Below are 21,984 nucleotides of genomic sequence, written 5' to 3'. Positions count from 1 at the left end.
GGCATCAGATAAAGTAACACTAGCTATTAATATAATTAATGTATCGATGTAAAATGCCTTGTATAACCTTAAGTGCTATATAAGCCTCAACTATTTTATGACCTTTGAGATCATTTTCTATGATTTTGTCACCAGCAACCTCTGTGGACTTTGGAAAAGCCCCTTGCTCTCCCTAACCCTCCGTTTCCTCATCTGTAAACTGGAGAAGGTAGAATAGGCAATGTGATCCCCACTGTCCCCAAAGTCTCTTCAGTTCTCAGATTCTAAAATGTGAAGATGACTCTTAAATTAGGAAGACTGACAGAATGGTTATACTCCCAACAGAAATAGGGATGTCTGGAAGAGAGATGGCTTTGGTTGGGTCAGGGGCAAAGGAGAAATGAATTTAGTCTTGGACACCCTGAGTTTGAAATGCCTTCAGGATATCAAGTTGGAGGTGTTGGGTCCAGAGTTCAGGAGAGAGGTTAGGGCTGACACATGGATCTGAGAGTCACCTACACAGAGAAGATAAACCCATGGGAGCTAATGAGGTCACTAAGTGGATGAATGCATAGAGAGGAGAGGGCCCAGGAGAGAGCCTTGGAGCAGACATACAGTTAGGGGGCATGAAAAGAAGACTGAGCAGTCTGATAGGTAGGGAGAAATCTAAAAGTACAGTGTTATGAAAGATGAGATAGTTGTCAGTAGGATGGAATGCTGCAGAGAGATCAATGAGAAAGTTTGAAAAATACCTATCAGATTTAGGAATTAAGAGATCAATGGTGGCTTTGTAGAGAACAATTTCAGGTGAATGATGAAATAGAAGATTAGATTGATTGCAAAAAATTGAAAAAGGAGGAGAGGAATCATAGACAAGAAGTGTAAACAGCTTTTTCTACAAGTTTGACTATGAAAAGGAGAGACTGAAGACAATATTTCAAGAAGACAGTAGTAAGCATTTTTTTTAAATATGGGCGAGATGGATATGTTTATAGACAGCAAGAAAGGAGCTAGTAGATTGGGACAGACTAAAGATTAGAGAATGGGAACATGATTGAGGCTGGAATCTGTTGGAGAAGATAGGAGGTGATGGGATCAAGAGTATATTAGAGGAGTTAGCCTTATTGAGGAGAAGGACCATTTCTACATCACAGCCTAGGGTGAAGGAAGAGAAACTAAAAAATTCTGTCAAGGGGATGGAGGGGAATTTAGAGATGGTCCAGTGATAGCCTAGCTCCAGAGCTAGAAGGGGCCTCCAAAGTCATCTATTAGAATCTCATTTTTTTCAGAGAAGAAAACAGGCCCAGAGAGCTTATATGATCCAAGGGTCCATAACTAATGAGTTGAATTCAGGGAGAGGCAAACCCTGGCTCTTTCCATTACCCCACGCCAGGTGTGGAGGAACAGGAAGGAAATTCGAGAACTGAGAATAAGTAAATAAGACAAGGAGGGAAAAGAAGAAAATAAAGAGAAAAGTGACTGGTAAGGGAGGGAATAAGAGATGGGGGTGGGGAGGAAGGGGGACAGGGGGTACCAAAATGTCAGGCAGTAGTAGAATATAAGTTCCCTGAAAGCAGACTGTTTTTTGCCTTTTGCAATTCAGTGAATTGACCATAAGAGAGAGACTGGACTTACCAGGCTGACAGCTGATCTCTGTGTGTCCTAATTCATTGACGTGTCCATCTGTCTCATCGCCCTGCCTCCCTGCAGGGGAAGGGCTAGCACCTCCCTGCAAAGCCCCAAACCCTCTGTTGTCACTCAGCTCATAGGAGACCAACTGCCTCCAGCTGCTCTGTGGGTTCTAGCTGCCCATCTTAAAGGGCCAGAGACACTGAGGAGGTCCCTAAAAGGGTCTGTCACAAATACCATCCAGGGAGATCCACAGGTGTACTGGGGAGCATCAGCCTTCCGCTCCTCTGCCAACCGACCTTCAGATCAGGCTTCTACCACGGTCAAAGGGTTAGGTGGAGAAGAAAGAAGGCTTTTGAACAAAACCCTGCTACTGGAGGACAACTCTGTTAAACTCCCCCTTGCCTCAGATGTCAGAATCACTCAGTCACATCCTTTCCTTCCAAGCAGGGGTTAAACAGAGTTGTGATTACAGAGTACTCAATTCCTGGTCATTCAAACAGGAGTCTTCAGAGGCAGCCAGGGGTGGCAGAAAGAACATTGGACTTGTAGTCAGGGAGATCTGAGTTCAAATCCTCCCTCAGGGGCTTACTAGCCATGTGACCCTGGACAAGTCACCTAAACTCCTTCAGCCTCAGTTTCCCCTCACCTGCAAAATGAAAGCTAATACTATCACTTACCTCACAAGGTCCTTCTAAGGAACAAATGAAGTGTTATAGGCATGCCTCCTGTATACCCAGCTGAACATAAACTCTTAACAGAGATTGTTTCAAGCACATTGTAGGAGCTTCATAAATTGCTTGTTGATTGAAGTCATCTGGGACTGCAGGGCACCAAACAGCAGCTTCAGAGGCACAGAAGCGTGCAGAGGGATGATCTCTTAGGAATGTGAGTTGCCCTGACCACCTCTTCCTTGATGCTGAATGCTCCTGGGTCCCTGTCTCTCTGGTAACATGGTAACAGTTTGTGAGAGAGGTAGCCCTGAATGTAGGAGGGCTCTTTAAAGGTCTTTTGTTTTGAACTGTTATGTCCTCTGGTTGGCCTAATGAAGGAAGACACACAGAAAGATTTTGACCCATGATGTGCTTTGAGCCGGGGGTAGCTTTCAGGGAATCCATTAGTGAAGGAGTACCCAGGCGCTGCACAAGAAAAGAGAAAGAGGTGAGGAAAGATTAGGCAAAGCACTGATCTATTCATTTAAAAAAAAATTTATGGAGAAGCCAAGTGTTCATGTATTTACATTTGACCTCTCCAGCTGGAGCTGAGGGTAGGTAACTGGGTCCCCTGTTCAAAGATTTATTAGGTAAAGGACAACTGAGGTGTATTGAGGGGTAGAAACTTCTGTCCCTCCACTAGCCCTTTGTCTTGTGTTTGCCTCACTTTGCTAATTACCTGCCTTTTGTGCATTTGTGGATGGGCATTGAGGGCCATACACAGGTTTCATTGCTGACTTTTTTCTTGGATTGTCTCCTGTGAATTTCTGGGTGCCTATGCCCCCATTTTTCTTCCTATACCATAACTTTCTACAATCTCCTATCTTGGGGAAGATGTCTAGGCAGTGTTCTCTTTCCCCACTTCCTTTTCAATGGAAAGCCTTTTTGCTTAGATTTGCATGATGATGGACAGATGAAGATTGGCACTTTGACTCAAGGTGCAGTCTTACACAGTTGCCTGGAGCTCTGGGAGATTGAGTGACTTGCCCCGGGAAACAAAGACCAAGTAAGGACATGAACCCAAGTCTTCCAGACTCCTAGACCAGCCCTCTACCCACTATGTAACACTGCCTCCTGGTACACATATCCTCAGTAGCCTTCATTACGTACACTCCATCTCTGGTCAAGAGTCTGTTATTCTCATATTTTAAGCTGGGATGTTATTGATTTTTCTAGAATACCTTACATATACTTTCTCCTTTGAATTTTACAACAGCTCCTGGAGAGAGGTAGATACAGTTGGGGTTATTATTCCCATTTTACATATGAGGAAAGTGAGCCTCAGTGATGTAAAATATCTTGCCTATGGTTACTCAGCTAGTGTCAGAGGCAAGATGCAAACCCCAGTCTCTCCTGAGTGTACCAGTCCTACGCCATGCTGGCCATGATTAAGTGCTCTGAAAAAAAGCATGGAGCCCTCCATACCCACCTCAAAAAGCACCATCTTTTTCAGATAGAGTTGTGGTGAGGTTTTTCTCCATTTGGACCTGTGATTTTATCAGTGTGTGGAACTCTATGGTGTGAATATGCCTCTATGACAGTTTTAAAAGTGTTTTGTGGAAGCATCAAGAGGTGACAGAACTAGTAGGAAACTCAGAACCCAGTTAGCGCCTCATTTTCCCTATGAGCAAGCCAAGGTCCATCTAGATTAAATGATTTGTCTCAGATAGTTAGAGTCACAGGTAGGGTTTGAACATGAGTCTTCTGACTCCAGAAACCTTGTTCTTTGCCCTGTACCTCAGCCTCCCAAAGAGCACTGGCAGAAAGTGACCCTAGGGCTTCTGACTCGGGCTTTCTGACTTAAGCTTTCTGAATTTATCCTCACTGACAAGCAGCCTTCTGGGAAGGGAGTGGGGGTCTCAGGGAGAAGAGGTAACAGAACATGCTCTGGGTTTTGTTTTGGGCCAAACTGATGAGACATAATGATCAAACTCCTTTATTAATGCTGCCCTTCCAGAATAGGCAAACCTGAACAAGGATTACCATGAGTTTTTTCTTCTGAGACTACTCATCCTGCTGATGGCATCTTCTCCAGATTCCTCTTTTCAAAGGAGGAAAGCCTGGATTCCTCCTCCTGCAAAATGTAGGAGGCAAGTCTCAGTCTAGGGACCCAGAGTTCTCCCCAGTGTCATCTGTAATGAAATCATTGAAGAATCTGGATGGGAAAGGAATGATCTGAGCCAAGCCTAGGCCTGAGGTGGTGTGGAAGCTCAGAGGCAGGGCCAATCACATTGGAAGCCTTCCCCATGCTACTCTTCTTTTTTTGTGTGAAGTTTCTATGGTGACACACAGCACACAGGCGCACACAGCAATATGGGGTCGGTATGAGCCCTAGACTAGGCTTCAGGAGGCCTGTGTTTTAGCTCTGCCACTTACTAGCTGTGTGAACTTAGGCGGGTCACAGCCTCTCTGGCCGTCATTCTCTTAGTCTCTTCATCTGTGCAATGACTAGGCTCTCTGTATGGTGCTTTCCAGCCCTCACGCTCTGGGCTCCACGTTCGTAAGATCTATGGCTGGCAACCCAGAGACAATCTAGGCTGACCCATTTTGCAGATGAGGAAACTGAGGCCCAGGAAAGTAAAGTGATTTGTCCAAGGTCATCCCAATAGTAATTGGTGAGATTTGAAACCAAGTTCTCATTGATACACAACTGTTTAGTTTCTGTCTACCGTTTTTTGGCCGCTCTAGACCCCTGGTTCCACTTGGATCCCTTTGATTGCTGGCTACTCCCCTTGTTCCCTGCCCTGATCTGTCAGCCATGGCTCCATATTGGGAAGCCCACCCACTGGGCTCAGTACTGACAGAGCTGTGGACTCACTTGTTGGAAAGCTGCATGGATGGTGTAATAGGGAAAAAGACCCCAACCCTGAACTTGGAAGCAGGAGAGACCTGGGTTAGAATCCTGTTGCCAACACTTCCACCACCACTTCCTAATTCTGTGACTATGGGCAAGAAGTCACAACCTCTTGGGCCCTCAGTTTCCTTATTCATAAAATGGTTCTTATACTATCTTCAGTACAGATTCCTCTGTAGCCCCAGCCATATCCAGTAACAGGATTGTGGTGAGAATCAACTATCATCCCTAGCTGACCTTCACAGATAGCTGCTGTGTTTGCAGAGTTGTCTTAATCCACAAATTATCTCCTTTTACATAACTGATATTGTAGGGAAACCACTTGGCCAACTGCACGGCTTCATATAAAGGCAACTGGATCCCCTGGCCTCTTACCCACCATCTGTTACTGTTGATCAGGTACAGATAAGACAAAGAAATCAAAGAACAGCTTCGTCAAGGCAAATTTCTCTCATTTTATTCCAGGTCATGTCATGTCTCTTTTGGACTGCTTCAATGGGACAGAGAAGTCAAATACCTCTTCCTTGATTCCCCACCACATTGAGACTTTTATCCAATGCACAGACACAGAATTTCAGAGCTGGAAAGCATGTCAGCAGCTCTTTAGCCCAACCTATACTGGAAATAAATCTCCACCATAACACAAATATGCTTGAAGGAGGAAATGACCATTCTCTCCTAGACAATGTGTAGACCCCTTTCCAGCTCAGAATCTAGAATCCTGTGGAAGAGAACGCAAAGCAAACACAGCTGAGCAGATGTATGAGTATGAAGTGAGTATCCCGGGAGCCGAGAGAAAGATGCACCTTGTTGCAGAAGGTGGTATATTGGACTGGCTCTTGAGAGAACCAGTTCTAGGCCCAACTTCATCACTAAATAGACCTTTGATCCTATTACTTAACCAGCTTGGCCTAGTTTACTCATCTCTTAAACTGGCTTGGGGGATTGGAGTAGATAATCTCTCATTTTTCCTTCAGGCTGAAAACACTATGCACATATTGGAGGTAGGTGAATGTTCTGTTGATACTCCTAAGAATCTACAATGCTATAGGTGAGGCTGTTTGTACTTCTGTTCTCGAAGAGGGCCACAACATCAAGATGATGACCTGACTTGCAGTTGACTTGGATTTGAGTGAGAGAGGGCTGTGCAAGGTCACCAACCTCACTTTCTTCTCCTGAGCCTCTCGGTGAGGCAGGGCCAATTGTGACCCCCACACATGAGTCAATAGTTGTTAAATGCTGCAGGGAGTTTTCAGGGCTGGGACTGTTAAAAAAAATGTTTGGCTAGAAGGGAATCATTGGTGGCCTTGGAAAGGAGCGTCTTGCTGGGTTAGGGGTGGTGGGACAAAGCCAGATTGCAAGGACCTAAGGAAGAAATAGTTTTTCAGCACTGGTGGCAGAGTTGTCAGAATGACTGAGGAATGGTAAAACTAAGCTTTGAAGGCAGTGGTTGCCAGGAAGCACGTCAGAGCAGTAGCCAGAACCATGGAGAGCTCTGATAAGGGTCAGAACCATGGAGAGATGTGATTGGATAGGTGTGGAGGACTCCCAAGGCAGGTAGAAAGGGTTGGGGTGCTTCCCTCCTTGTCAGTCCAGTATGATTGACATTTTTATACTCCTAAAATAAGGGAGGACCTGCTGGGACCTCCAGATAGATAAGTGAATGAGTAAAATGAGTGAAAAAGGATTTATTAAAATACTTAAGTGTCAAGCATTGTGCCAAGCACTGGGGGAACAAATACAAAACTGAAAGTCCCTAACTTCAAGAAGCTCAGAGTCTAATGGGGGTGGAATGGGGTGAGGAACAACACAAATGGGGGGGGGGTGATAGCCAGGAAAGTGTTTGGGTCTAGGAAGGAAGGATAGTGAGTGGAAAATTAATTGACACACCTCTTTCCAGAATCAATAACTGTGCTGATCTGAGAGAGCTGGGGTACAAGTGAGGGGCCTAGGGGTGGAGAGATATATACTCTGTGGCAGAGCTGAAAATGGACAAGGTATAGAAGCATTGGGTCTGGGGCTGGTGAGATATCATGAGCTCTCACCAATTAGTACAATAGACCCTCAGGACCAGAGCTTCAGAGGCAGCAGCCTTGCTCAGAGCCTTCCTTGCTCAGTCCATGGAGGTACCAAAGGTACTCTAGGGTTTGGCCCAAGTACTCAAAGTCCGATGACTACATCAGTTTTACATCAGAAATATAAAACTCCCTTAGGTGTGATTATACGATATCTGTATATGCCAATGGAGAAGAAGGTTTTTGAGCAGTAATTGTGTGTACATGTGGGTAACAGAAAGCTATAGCAATAAGTGTAGGAGGTATGCAGGTAAAAGAGATTAAGTAAACACTGTAAGAAAACTTGAGATCACTTTCAGACACAGGGGCAAAGCTTCTTTAATGGAGGTGGAGGCCAAGGTGGGGAGGAGAAAGAACAGAGAGGCACAGGAGGGCAGAGAGTATCGGGAGCCAAGTCTGGCTGGAATGGAGAGGACAGTGGAATGCACTAGCATAAAGCTGGAGATGCAATTCTGAGAGCTCCAAAGGGTTCTGAGAAGACCAGACCTTCGAGTAGGGGGAAGGGTAGCTGGGGGAAGGGCAAGGTTGGAGGGGAAGCTAGAGACAGAGCTGTTAGGAGGTGATTGTGGCAAGAGACAATGCGGGCCCATGCTAAGGGGGTGGCAGTGAGTGGGAGAACACCAAAGGTTCTGAGGCAGCTATTTCTCAATCTGTTCATGAAGAGGCTTCCCTTCTGGGAGCTGGGAGCGAGTGAGAACTTGTCAAGGTCCAAGATTCGTTAAGCCTGATGCTGACTTCTGGTGATTCACAAAGCACAAATTGTACTTCCAAAGGGAACTCAGAAAGCAGTGCCAACAATTACCAAGTCTTGGGCAAGAAACTGAGTACTTAATTAAAATAATTACAGCTAACATTTATATAGCACCTTAAGGTTTGCAAAGTGCTTTACAAATATTCTCATTTGATCCTCCCTTACAACCCTGGGAGGCAGACTCTATTATGATCCCCATTTTATAGATGAGGAAACTGAGGTAGATTAAGAGTCTTGCCAATGGTCACATTGCTAGTAAATGTCTGAGTTGATATTTCAATTCAGGAATTCCTAACTCTGGGCTGTGTTCTATCCACTGTGCCACCTGGCTAGTCTTAGGGGTAACAGGTGGTTCATTTATCACTGCTACCTACCAAAGGTGAGGAATTCATTCAGAAGAGATAAGGAGATTGGGGGACTGAATAAGAAACTGGCATCTGAGACCAAGATTTGTATTTGTGGACAGAGGAATGGGATGGAGTCCAGTTAATATGGGCTGAAGAGAATAGACTGCCTATACATGTGGATCTGATTTGCTTGACGAGGCTTGTCTGTTACAAGAATTGTGTTGTCTTTTCATCTTGGGGTGAGAGGGGGAGGTTCGGGAGTTAGCCATGGGACAGCCACAGGAAAACAGCCAAGAGGGTCCCTGAAGTATTTGGTAAAAATGCCCAGAAGAGCAGCAAGTTGAGAGGGAAATGAAGACCAGCAGGACAACGTGGAACGGAACCAGCTGCATTTGTACTGTCCCTTTAACAAAGCATGCTACGTGGAACAGATTCATGGCTTTACACATAATCCTCTTTCTGTTTTACTTTGTATCTGAAAATGTTCTCATAATTTAGTGTCCATTAACTTTAGGATAAAAAAATTAAAAAGGTAAAGACAAGAATATGTTTGCCTAAAGTCTTGCAAATCCACCACTCAGAAGGGCGTTGCTACTGAAAAGGAAAGCGACTCTGTGCACTCAGCCAGCCAGAAGGAACAGGATTGGCAGATACCAAGAAGGAAGTCTATCAGAAATGTGTGGACACACACTGACAAACTACTGTCAATGAGTAAGATGAACCACAGATCCCAGCAAGAAGTCACATGTGACATTGCCTCACTAGACTGTATGGGAGAAGACCTGCACCTTAACCCCCCCCCAAAAAAGTAGATTAAAGGGGACTGGCTTACATTTTATGTTAGAGAAAGTCTCTGTGAAGGAGGTAATCCAGAAAGCCCAGTGTGTGGGGAAGGAAGGTCAACCACATCTGTGTGAAGGCTGTCAGAAGCAGAAAAAGGTTACCCAGATGGCACTGGACAGAAGGAAAGAAGGGAGTGGGTAGTAGGGACACTGCAGCACAGAAAGGCAACTTCAATTCCCTGGATGTCTCTCTGCTTGAATTCAAAGCAGGCGTTCATTGGATGATTGACAGTTTCCTCCTTCAAAAGGCAGAGGGAGCAATAAGGGGAAATTCTATTCTGGATGTGATCCTCACCAACAATGGGCAGGGTAGGGAGGAAGGGTAGAGGCTGCCATTGACTCCAGGTTTGGGGAGAGCACATTCAAAGAATGGATAGGATCCCACAGACTCAAATTCAACACCAGTTTGCCCAGAAGGCATGGGAAGCTCTCAAGAATGAAATTTTGAAGAAACAAACAGAAACTGTTCTGAGGAAAAAGGGAGCCTTCTCTATAAAGAGATGGAGGTGGATGCCCAGGAAACTTACCAACCACCTTGGCACTGAAAAACGAATGGCCAGTGGACAGGAGCGGCATTACTGTCCCTTGAGAAGCACACTGGTTTTGGAGTCAAAGGGACTTGGAGTTGAATACTTCTTACTCTCTGTGTGGCTCTAGGTAAGTGACTTCACATCTCTGGCCCTGCTTCCCCACCCCAGCTGTCAAATGAAGGGGTTAGCCGAGGAGATCTTTAGAGGTCCCCTGCAGCTTTCAATAAAAGATGCAATGATCATACATACAAAAGTACGGGACAGCCTGGGAGAGGAGTATCAGGGCTGTGAATGCATCTGAAGACGCCAAAACACACAAGAAAGTGACGAACAAGGAAAAGTACTTTGTTTTGCTCTGCTTAGTTAATATGGGGAAGAAAAATCTCAAAGAAGGGATACGCCCCTTCCTGGAGTCCACAGTGTGTGCAGCTGTGCTTGGCCTGCTCCTCCCACTTGGGGATTCTGTAGAAAGAACCAAGGACACAACAGGCAGCCTGCACACACTTTCTACACACATCCCTCGACTCTCCTGGGCCTGCAGCTTCAGTTTCAATTGTGAAGGCTGGAGCAGACTGAGGCTTGCAGCTCTCTGAGGGTCCTGCACCCCTTCTGCAATTGGGTCTTTCCTCAGAATAAGGTTTTAAAATCATTAAAATGTATAGTATTTTAAAGGAAACCAATTATATTGACACACTTATCAAAATATTAAAAGAATGGCTCTGGTTAAAAATCCTTGGCCTACAAGGTCTCTGAAGTCACTTCCAGCTTTGAATCCAGGATTCTAATCATCTCATCGCGCCTCAGGATCGTTTTCAACTTTTATCGCTGACTTGTCCACCACCACATTGCTAGGAGGAATCAGAGGCAGGATGTGAATTCTGGCCTTCTGGATTCCAAATCCAGCACTTTCTCCACCATGCAGTGTAGACATTGAGACTTCAAAGCTGCAAGGCTGGTGGGATGGTAGGATTATAAACAAAAAGAGAACTCTGAATGGGGCGGGGCTCTAGGGGAAGGTGGTTTGGGTTTTGAAAATATGTTTTTGAGGCTTTCATGAACATTCATGTGGAGTTGTATAGGAGGCAGCTAGAACTGCAAGACTAGATATTAGGAGAGAGGTTGGCATGATGTGTGCACATGCACACCCACCCCACTAAACCCCTTTATAGAATGATCACTGAATGATGGTGAGCCAAGTGGCCAAGCTTGAGACACATGGAACAACAATGACCAAGTTTAGAAGAAAAGAAATAGGATGGGAGGTACCATCAAGCAGGAGATTCAAATAGATTTAGGGTTGGGTAATTCTTGAGTAAAGAGACTCCCCCATGACCACAAGGACCACAAACATTGGGAGGAGGCATCTATAAACATAAGCCAGAGAAGGGAACTCAGTCCAGGGGAATAACTAATCCCCAAAGTGGGCGACCTGGAAGGCAGGTAGGTCACAAAGAGCTGGGGAAATCCGATGAGGACAGGGACAAAAGATCAGCAGCAAACATGTTTCCTGCTCCCTTTCTGCTGGAGGGGAGGCCCGTTGTAGGCCTGGCAGAAGCAGCAATGTTCCCAGTCTGGAACATGTATGGGGGTTGGCATCTGGGACAGATGTGGCAAGAACAGGGTTGTGCTATATGTTGTGATGCTGCTGGTGCCTGATGAGAGCAGAGCTGTTACTGAAGGCCTTGACACACTGGTTACACTTGTAGGGTTTTTCTCCAGTGTGTATCCTCTGATGGATGATAAGGGCTGAGCCATGACTGAAGGCCTTCCCACATGTACTACACTCATAGGGCTTCTCCCCGGTGTGAACTCTCTGGTGTTTAATGAGGGATGAGCGCCGGGTGAAAGCTTTCTCACATTCGTTACAGTCATAGGGTTTTTCTCCAGTGTGAGTCCTCTGGTGTTCAATAAGGGAGGTGCTTCGAGTAAAGGCTTCCCCACATTCCTTACATTTGTAGGGCTTCTCTCCAGTATGGATTCTCTGATGGCGGATACAGGTAGAGCAGTCACTGAAGGTTTTCCCACATTCCTTACACTTATAAGCTTTCTGACCTACACGAATTCTCTTACACTTGATTGGGTCTGAGAACTGCCTGAAGATTTTCCCACGTGCACTGAGTGTACAGGGCCTCTCTCCTGCTGGGACCCTCTGATGCAGATGGAGTTTTGAGTCTGGACTGAAGGTTCTGCAGGCTGTATCCAGTTCATGACTACTCTCCTCACAGGTGATCTTGGGGGGAAATGTCATTTTCCTGAAACTCCTTGGGAACAAAGCCCTCCTGGGACTCACTCGAGCAGGGCTTACCTTCTGTCTCCCTAACTTGTCTTCATTTTCACCCCCCTCTCTTAATGTGGGAATGGGGGCAATATTCCTTCTGGGTCTTTTGGTTACTGATCCTGAGTGTGTTATTGCTTCAGAAACATCTTCCAGAACAGCTGGCCCCTTAAACTCTGTTCTAGTCTCCCAGGCTGAAAGAAACAAAAAATTAGCCTTTTACTGGGAGAAGGGAAACTGCTCTAGTGGAAATGACAGAATGATATGGAAAACCACACCTCCGGAGGTCACAGTGACCTCGTCCCACAGGGACAGGAGAGGAAAAGAAAATGAGCAAAGGGCCAGGCCTGGCCTTCTGGGGATGCCAATCCTTCCAGGAAGGCTGTGGGTACACAAGTAAAATGAAGGCTTTGATGATGCCCATAAAAGAACAAGCAGGGGTCTGGAGAAAGTGGAATAAGGTGAGTTGAGGATGCTGGGAAGGGGGTAAAGAAAGAGACAGCCCTCCTTTGGGACTTTCTTGACTTCTCCCCCAGGCCTGGGGGCTCACCTTTGGCCTTGGGGCTCCCCCGTCACCACCCCACTTTCAGCTTCCTGCTGTGTGCCTTCCATGCTAGACTATAAGCTCATTGAAGGCAAGGATGTTTTTTCCTGTATGTACCCCTGGTGCTCAGCACAGTGCACAGCACACAGTAAGCATTTAATAAATGTTTGTTGGCTGACGCAAAGACACGAGGCCTGAGGAAGGGTGAGGACAGACAAGGGCCTTTGCTGAGCATCTCCAGGGCCACCTCTGGCTCCGCAGGATGCTGGCGAGATGAGGAGAGGTCTCTGGTAGATCAGAGATGCCGTCATGTTGGCTATCACTTCTAAACTGCATGAATGTTAATCAGCCCTCACTCCAATACCTGGGCAGCTGCCCCTGGGGCCCAGGGGCTCTTCAGTTCCCTGTACAGCAGGGATCCGTGGTTCTTTCCCTCCATCCAACTCAGGGATAACATCAGGTTTGGGAACTGGGACTCCTGGAGGAGGAAGTGAGCATAGTCATGTGAGCACAGAGTTGCCTGCCCTCAACGTCATAGTGGGGGTGGGGGTAGGGGAAGGGAAGGGATGATTCTGGAGAAGACAGGCCAGGAAGTTAAGGGAAGTGGGGCTCCCCATCACCCCTAGGTGTGGGAAAGAGCAGGGAGAGGTTCAATCAAGCACTTACTAAGCATTTACTCTGTGCCAGGCACTATGCCAAGTGAAAATCAGCAGAAAACAGCCATCCTTTCTACCTCCCTTTCAGCTGCCACCTCCTCCATGATGCCATCCTGGCTCCTGCCCACCCTGGGCTGAAAGGGAGGCTCCTTCATCCTTATTCTCATAGCTGGAAGGGACCCTGGAGGTGAGAGTCCAACTTGGACCTTCTTTCTCCATCAGACTCTACAAGCCACCTGTTACTAACCTCTGTTCCCAGGCCTGCAAGGATGCCACTCAGCTGCTGGGCAGCTCTTCCTGAAATCAAGCCTCCAGGAGCCCTTTTGCAATTTCCAATTCATCTCCTGGTTTCATCTGCCAGAGTCAAGCAGTACGAGTCTGGTCCCCCCTGCCCTTCACAAACCTCTACACTTCCGCACAATTGGTCTGGGGGCCCGAGGACACAGTCCACTCAGCTCATGTGGCCAACAGGCCATCTTGGGGAGATCCCAGGTTACAATGCCCATACCCAGTTCTTCTGCACTGAGGTTGCTCTGTCTCGTCAGTGAGCACCTCAATATCTTGTTTGCTGCCATACTCTGTAACCCAGGCAGAGGCAACTGATCCCTGGGGCTGAGGCTCTGGCTCTTTTCTTGGACTGTCTCCTACGATCATCTGAGTATCTCAATGGCTCATCTCTGGTGCAGCACAGAGAGGGCTGGGCCTGGAGTCAGGAAAACCCAAGTTCTAATCTGGCCCCAGACACCTACTAGCTGGGTGACCCTAGGCAAGTCACTTCCCCTCTGTCTGCTTCAGATTCCTCATTAGTAAAATGGGGGCAACAATAGCAGCTGCCTCCTGAGGCTGTAGTGAGGACCAAACGAGACCCTCCCTATCTGTAAAATACCGATTTGTCTTTGCAGCCACAGTCTGACTCCTACCTCCTTCCCAGCCACTCAGGGACTCCAACATGTCTGCTGCTGCCTCATAACCAGTGTCCTCAGACACCCTGCGCTAGTGCCCTGGGCCTTCCATCCCTCCTGCTGGGCACAGTGGGTCCCCTGATGAAAGACTTTATTGGCTGGGCCAAGCATCTTCTATCTATCACCTCCAGCTTCCAGCCCAGTCTCCCAACTGGGATGTGGAGAACTCTGGGGCACAGAGGAGCAACCCTTCCTTCTACTCCAGGGCTCCCCTCTCCAGATATGCCTCTGAGGATAGGAGGAGTGGTGCCCTTCCCTCTATTCAGTGATGAACATTGGCACCCCTGGTCATACCCTTCACATTCCAGCAACATTGAATTCCTGTAAATCACCATCCAAACCCATTCCACACCCATCTACCACCTGATTCCTCATTCTTATCCCCGATAACCCTCCCATTACAAAGTTTCAACTGAACTGCACCCAGACCTTTCACTGTGCCCTCTGGAACGCATAGGCAACAAATTTCCCTTCATCTTAAATCTTTTCCTCTCCCACTCCTTCCATCTACTCATTCTTATGAAGCCTGGCTTTCCCTGTTCACACAGCCTCCACCTGGCCACTCTTCATAGCACCAGCAGCACCTCCCTTCATTCTCTGAGGCAGAGGAATTGGAATGCCCTTCACTCCTCATTACTTGGTTCTTCCCTTTCTCCTTCACTCAGCAGCCTCTCTTTCTCTATCTACCACTCAGGAAATCCTGGGAGCTGGTGTCTGCAGACCCCCAAGTCATCCCCTTCCCTGCTGGCTCACAATTTTTCTCTCTTCCCCAACTCTGGCCCCCAGACTGGGAGACCATCGTACATCCTGATTCTCCCTCAAACACCCACAACCTTCTCACTTCCCATGAGCTCTTCCTCCTCTTCACCTCCAGCACACACACACAGTCCCACCCTTGATTGTGCCATCACCTCCACATTCAAGAATTCCTATGCCTTCATCTCTTGGCTTTGCACTTCTTCCTTCTCCTACCAAACCCTGTTCTTCAGCCACACTATGACCTCCAATCCTTGGACCCCTCCACTTCTTCCCAGGCTATCTCCCTTGTACTAGCCACTCTCTCCTCTTCTTCCTATCCTGACTCCTTGGTAAACCAATCTAACTCTGCGCTGCCCTCCTCCTGAATCCCCAGGCCCCATCAAATGGCTGATTACATGAAGCCAAAACTCAGCCTTAGATCACCACCACCATTGTGGTGTCTGCTCTTATATGTACTGTTGAACAACAGTAGAGAAAATCATGCAACCATCCTGACTCACTACAAAATTTATGTCATATAACCTCAACTGGGCCCTCACTGCTGCTAGGCAATTCTACTATGTCTCCCTCATCAACTCATTCTGCTACTCTCCATGGAAGTTCTTTTCAGTCCTTCTCAAATCTTCCATGGTTCCCCTTCCTCCCCCTCTCTCAGCTGAGACCCTTGCCTCATATTGAGGCCATTCACCATGAGCTCTTCTCTCTTCCTCATTTCCTACCATGTGATGAAATGGCCTTACTCCTTACCAATGAATGCTAACCCCTCTATTTGCTCAGGTAATCCCATTCCATCTCATATCCTCCAGCAGACTGTTCCCCTTCCCAGTCACCCCTACCCTCTCACTTCTTTTCAGTCTCTCTTATCTGGCTCCTCCCCTACTGCCTACAAACATGTCCATGGCTTCCTCATGCTGAAAAAAACCCTCTCTTGATTCTCCCTGCTAACTTTCATCCTATTTCTCTTCTGCCTTTTGCAGCAGAATTCCTGAAAGAGCCCATTTACAACAGGAGGCTCCATGTTCTCTCCTCTCATGCTCTTCTTAACTCCTTACAATCTGGTTTCCAAGCTCACCATTCCACCCAAGAGAAGTTCTCCAAAGTTACCATCTGATCTCTTAGCTGCCCAGACCACAGTCTTGTCCCAGTCCTCCTTCTCTTGACCTCCTGCAGACGATCGCCCTGTTGATCATTGTCTCCTCCTCGATGTGCTCTTCTCTCTGTTCAGGACATTTGTACGTGTCCAACTCTCTCCTGGTTCTTCCTCTACCTCTCTGACCACTACTTTGCTGAATCCTCTTACAGGTCACGTCCTCTCACCACAGGTGTCCCTCAGGGATCTGTCCTGGGTCCTCCTTTCTTCCCTATTCTACTTCACTTGCTGATCTCATCAGCTCCCATGGATTTAATGACCATCTTTACGGAGCTGATTCTCAGATCTCCCTTTCCTGCCCCAGTCTCTTCACTGACCTCCAGTCTCACATCTCCAACTGCCTTTCAGATTCCCCAAACTGGATGGACAGTGCACATCTTCAACTCAACAGGTCCAAAACCAAACCCATTCTCTTTCTCCCTAATCCCACCCCCACCCTTCCCTATGACTGTAGACTAAAGCAACCCCATCCTCACAGATCCTCAGGCTTCTCTCCTGGATTCCTCACTTTCTTACCTCCCCACCCCTCATACACAAGTGTTGACAAAGTTTGTTGATTTCACCTCGGCCACATCTCTCTTCTGACACTGCCCTCATCCTGGTCCATGCCCTCAACATCTCCTGCCTGGCTTACTGCAGTAGCTGCTGGTGGCTGGGAGGTCCTGCCTGCTTCCGATCTCCCCCCACTAAAGTGAGCTTCCTAAAAGGCAGGTCTGACCATATTACACTCTTCTCAATGAGCTCCATGGCTTACTTTTGCCCCCAGGTGCAAAGACTAAATGCTCCGTTTGGCCTTCCAAGCCCTTCATAACCTGCTCCTCCCATTTTTCTAGCTTCTTACACCTTCCTCCCCATCCATCTCCTTTGATCTGGTGACACAAGACCCTCCATCTGCTGACTCCAGACATTTGCTCGAGCTGTCTCCCATTCCTGGATCCTATCCCTCCACATCTCCACATAGTAACCTCCATGGCTCCCTTTAGGTCTCAACTAAAATTCCACTGTCTATAGGAAGCCTTTCCCACCCCCTCTTCATTCTAGTGCCTTCATCTTAATTATTTCCCCTTTATTCTGTACAGAGATTTATACGTATTTGTTTGTATGTCTCTCCCATTCAATTCTAAGCTCTCTGACAGCAGGGACTATCTTTTGCCTCTTTTTGTACCCCAGTGCTTAGCACAGTACCTAGCACACAGTAGTTACTTAATAAATGCTGACTAACAGTGTCTTCAAAGACTCATTTCACAGCACCTGCCTTTATGTCCTCTACATTTTGGCCAAACTGTCCCACCAACTGGGCCCTGAACAGACTGGCTCTCCCATCTCCAGGCCTTTCCATGGGCTCTTTTCTCCTGTCTAGAATCCTCCTCCTCACTTCTGCTTCTTCAGAGAAGCAGCCGAGTGCACCCTAGAGCACAGAGCACTGGGCCTGTCTGGCCTCAGAAACTTCCTAGATAGGCGACTCAGGGCAAGTTCTTGAACCTATCAGATTCAGGTTCTTCACCTGTAAAAGGGGATAATAGCACCCACCCTGCAGGAGACAATGTCTGTAACGGGTTTAGCACAGGGCCTGGCACACAGCAGGTGCTTAGTAACTGTTTATTTCCTTCCTGCAAGGCTCTGCTCCAGGACCAACCTCACCAGGCCTTTTCAGAGCCTTCCAGCTGGTACTCTTCCCCACTCCTGGGATTACCCCTGAGGTTTGCTGAATGGAGCATTTATGTGTTCAACTAAGAATTTCACCAGTTCTAAAAATATTAAAAAACTGAGAAATTAAAGGTGATCCACTAGTTATATTATAAACCCTGGGGCAAGTCTTTCTTACCCAATGACACAAGGTTCCAACATTTTTCTTGCTTTGTATCTTTGTACGTGTCTGTCTGAGCAGAGTTCATCTGTCCCCATTCATCCTGGGAGAAATAAATCATCACATCCTTGAATATTACAGAAGTAGAAGATACCATGCAGACATAAGGGCTTTCTGGAAAGTAAGTGCCAAGGAAAAGATGGTAGGCCCTACAGAAGGAAGCTTTCTATTCCATTACCCAATACGTGAGGACCTCCCATGGGATGTCCCAGGATGGCCAAACCCTCCAAACATCCTGGCCCTAAAGTCCTAAGGCTAGGAACAGGTCTCAGGAGGCCAGAATCGTAACTGAGGTAACAGGCCAGCCTATGAGGCAGCACAAGAAGTCTGAGAAAAGAATGGATGGAGAACTTTCTATTTCTTTGGAAGAGATGATGGTCCAGGGACTTAAATTCTACTGTACCCATCAAAAGAAGGATGCTGACTCAGGCCTGACTGGCTTAAACAGTTTCTGTTGCATGAGAGGCTTTATATAAACTAAAGCAGAATCAGGAAAACAATACACAGAGCTACAAAAATGTAGACCGAAATAATAATAAATAATAAGGCAAAACTGAACAATGTGGAATGATAATTACTAAGCCTGGCTCCCAAGCAGACTTAGGACGATGCACCCCCTTTCACCAGTGTGTGTGTGTGTGTGTGTGTGTGTGTGTGTGTGTGTGTGTGTGTGTGTGTGTGTGTGTGTGTGCGCGTGTGCATGTGTGTGTGTGCGTGCACGTGTGTGTGCGTGTGCATGTGTGTGCGTGCACGGGTGTGTGTGTGTGTGTGTGTGTGTGTAGTTTGGGGGGTATGAAGCTGGGTGGGGATGTTGCGTACGCTGTCAGAAGCAGTCAACATGTATGTTGGTTTTGCTTTTCTCTATCTCTTGCTATCTATTTTTACCTTGTTAATCTTTGTTACAAAGAAAGGCTTTCTGGATGGAGAAAGGAAGGGATGTATTCAGAAATGAGATATAATACAAAAGACATCAATATAAACATTTTTAAAAGAAAGAATATAAGAATTAAAATGTTTTAAAAAAAAGAATTTGTGTTGTATCGTCCAGCCCTGGGGCTGGGTAAGCTCCTGGGTTCTGGAATTTGGCCTCCCAAACCCTTTACAGGGATGACAAATCAAGTCTTCCCTTCGTCTTCAGTAGCAGCAGAGCTCAGGCACCATGTCACAGTCAGACTCATTCAAGCACATAGGCCACAGAGACTTTGGTCAGCAATCACATGGTGACAAATTAGCTGTTAGAGGCTCAATGAACAGGGAGCATCCTTCACTCTGGCCCTCCCCAGGTCTCCTGGGGCTCAGACCCACTCCCTTGGAGAGATGGCTAGACAGAGAGCCTACAGGTGAGGAAAAGGAACAGACTCACAACCTGATAGTGGATGAGACATTTTGGGAGAGGGAGTGAAGAAATGAAAACTTACCTGAGAAGTGGTGAGCAACAGAATACGGGGCTTTTCTTCATCTTCTGTGGTCCCTTGGTGGGAAAGGCCTGAGACTTGAGAAGGTTGAGCTAAAGGAGAGAAAAAGAGCTGTGAAGAAGCCTAGTCCAGCCAGAAATCTCCCCAGATCAGGTATCCCTTCCCCACTTCCTACAGCCTGAGAAACTAGTAAGCCCAGAATAGCAACTCTGTCTTCTCCTAGGATTACAGAGATATACAAATTGCCTTCCTGGGTCCCAGTTCTTTCCCTGTGGTATTAACAGGTTTCAGTGATCTTTGGCCTAAGAATCAGGGTTGGTAGAGGGGATCATTCACAGTGCTATCCCCAAATATGCTGAGTGATCTGTAATAATGATATTTGGCATCTGTATATCGTTCTAAGTTTGGAAATGGCTTTGATATACATTATCTCACTTGATCGTCATGGTATTTGTGTGAGGTGGACACTACCAAGATTACTGTTTGTATTGTTGAGATGAAGAAACTGAGGCAGAGACAAATAAGTTAAGTGATTTGACCACGGTCACAGATCTAGTAAATATTTGGGGCGAGATTCGCACTGAAGTCTCCTGATGACTGAGCCCAGCGCTGCTTTCAATATGATGTGCTGTAGCCTTTGGCATTCCCGTCACTTTCACATAACTTCTCGGTCAAGTCCTTTAACTAATCTCCAAAATAAGTGTAGAATAAATATGCAAAGTTTAGAGAGAACAACTACATGTATGCAGAAGATTAACAGAAGTGCAATATGGTTTAGCAGTGATAGCATGGGAAACAGGGCATCTAGTTGCTGATCCCGAATTAGTCAGGAGGTATGTGACTGTGAGCTCTTGGCAGCAATTCGTGCCTCGGTGTCCTCAGCTATAAAATGAGGACAACTACAGACAACCTATTCATAGGGCTCCGGGGAGAAAAAAATGAAACATATTATAAATATAACATAGAGTCAAAGCCACTTTTTCAGAGCATCTATTCACAGGTGGGATGACAGCACATGCTTTTGGAAAGACTCTCTTCTCCAGGGTTATATACACTTAAGGCAGGTGATTCAGCTGTCCTGCCTAGAAGACCTTTGAGGCTCCTTCCAGCTACAGATCCATACTCTGGCCAAAAGGAAGGGGCCAACCTGGAAAAGAGAGCTTCGTGTGGCTGTGCATACAAAAGTTGCAGGATTAGGCTGGATGATTTCAAAGAGTGAACCCATGTTCAGCTTCCAAACACTGTCAATGGCTGGCCTCCCTGCCAGGAATTAGTCCTCTTTTCTTCACTCTCCAAACTATCCCCCTGACTGCCCATGCTTCCTGATTACTCACCTCCCAGCTCAAGAACCCGAGTCAAGTTCTCCACCAGGCTCACTACCTCTTCACTGTTGTCTGGGTGCTGTGACTTCACCCAACCCCGGATCTCCCAGGGTAGGATGGTCAGGAATTGCTCCAGCACCAGGAGCTCCAGGATCTGCTGCTTTGTGTGAATCTCTGGCCTCAGCCACTGCAGGCAGAGTTCTCGGAGCTGGCTCAGGGCCTTGCGGGGCCCAGCCACTTCTGTGTACTGAAATTGCCTGAAATTCTGACGAGAAGCTTCAGGGTCTAAGGGTTCCTCACTCAGCATGGTTTCTTGTTTCACGGGGGTATCCAGTCTCAGGACACTGTCTTGTTTGTGCAAAGAAAGGAGTAGGGGCTTTGGGACGACCACAGCCACCACTTCCCCTGGGGACAGCAACTCTCCAGTAGTATATTTTACTCTGTATTTCAAAGCTTTCTCCCCACCAGGGGACCCATCCCCTTCAGACTCAGGCTGAGCACCTGTATACTCTACTAAGCATTGCTGTGGGAAAAGAAGTTATGGGGTCAGCAAAACGTATCCAGTAATTCTGGCCACAGTTTCATTCTAAGTTCCTGAAGAAACTACCAAGGCTCTTGGATATACAAATGGACAAAAAGCCATTCCCAAGTAACATCTCTGTCCTGCTGCTAAATGAGGTCCAAAGTGGCTTTCAAAGTGGCCCAGATACACACCCACACCCACACCCATACACCCCCCCCCCACACACACACACACACTGTATCTACCCTAACAAAGTTTGCACAAACAGAAAGAGATGCAGAGCTGTTCACTGCCAAAGTCATCCACTCTCACTTTATCTAGCCAGAAAGGGAGCTGTGAGAGAACGGCAGGAACTGATGGGAAAGCAATGACTTAACCCCAAACTAACACGATCTATGCTGGCTTGCTGAGTCTTCCCTCCCCTCCTTCTGTCCCTGCCCAATGTTTAGGAAAGAAACTGTTTATGCTACAGAGGTCACAGGAGAGGAGGTCTGGGTCTGAAACCTGACCACCGAGGGTCGAAACCTGACCACCGAGGGTCAAATCCTGAGGACTCAATTTCTTTACTGACAACAGGAAAAGAGCATAGAGTTTTGAGCTGTTATTATCTGAAATAATTCTTTATGATAATCAAGAAAAAAGAGCCAGAATTGCGTAAAAGCAGACAACATGGTTCCTGTAGTTCAGATAGTCATCCTTTTGTTTCGCATGTGAAGTCCAGAGTCTGCTCGAGTATTTCCTGACCTACACTGATTGATCTTGTCTCTATGTCAGGGGGCGGAGTGATTTAA

The 21,984-nt window shown here is 46.8% G+C and overlaps 1 protein-coding gene across 1 annotated transcript; it reads right to left on the bottom strand.

The window, feature by feature from the left end:
* Positions 1–5,610: 5,610 nt before the first annotated feature.
* On the bottom strand, positions 5,611–21,982 carry LOC140519766 (zinc finger protein 287-like). Its single transcript, XM_072633175.1, has 5 exons — positions 20,683–21,982; positions 19,352–19,440; positions 17,892–17,976; positions 12,904–13,017; positions 5,611–12,189 (listed from the first exon to the last, which is right to left on the bottom strand). The coding sequence occupies exons 1-5, from the start codon at positions 20,975–20,977 to the stop codon at positions 11,348–11,350; spliced, it is 1,425 nt and encodes a 474-aa protein (XP_072489276.1). The 5' UTR covers positions 20,978–21,982; the 3' UTR covers positions 5,611–11,347.
* Between the last annotated feature and the right edge of the window lie 2 nt (positions 21,983–21,984).

This window comes from Notamacropus eugenii, chromosome 1 (assembly GCF_028372415.1).
Source record: "Notamacropus eugenii isolate mMacEug1 chromosome 1, mMacEug1.pri_v2, whole genome shotgun sequence".
Lineage (NCBI taxonomy): Eukaryota > Metazoa > Chordata > Mammalia > Diprotodontia > Macropodidae > Notamacropus > Notamacropus eugenii.
The sequence above is the reverse complement of the archived record's forward strand: the minus strand, read 5'-3'. Positions and strand labels throughout refer to the sequence as shown.

Coding starts and splice junctions, on each gene's coding strand:
- LOC140519766 (XM_072633175.1), bottom strand. CDS start 20,977: ATGCTGAGTGAGGAACCCTTAGACCCTGAAGCTTCTCGTCAGAATTTC. Junction 19,441..20,682: donor TCGGGTTCTTGAGCTGGGAG/GTGAGTAATCAG, acceptor TCTCTCCTTTAG/CTCAACCTTCTCAAGTCTCA. Junction 13,018..17,891: donor TTGGAACCTTGTGTCATTGG/GTAAGAAAGACT, acceptor TTCCTCCTCCAG/GAGTCCCAGTTCCCAAACCT.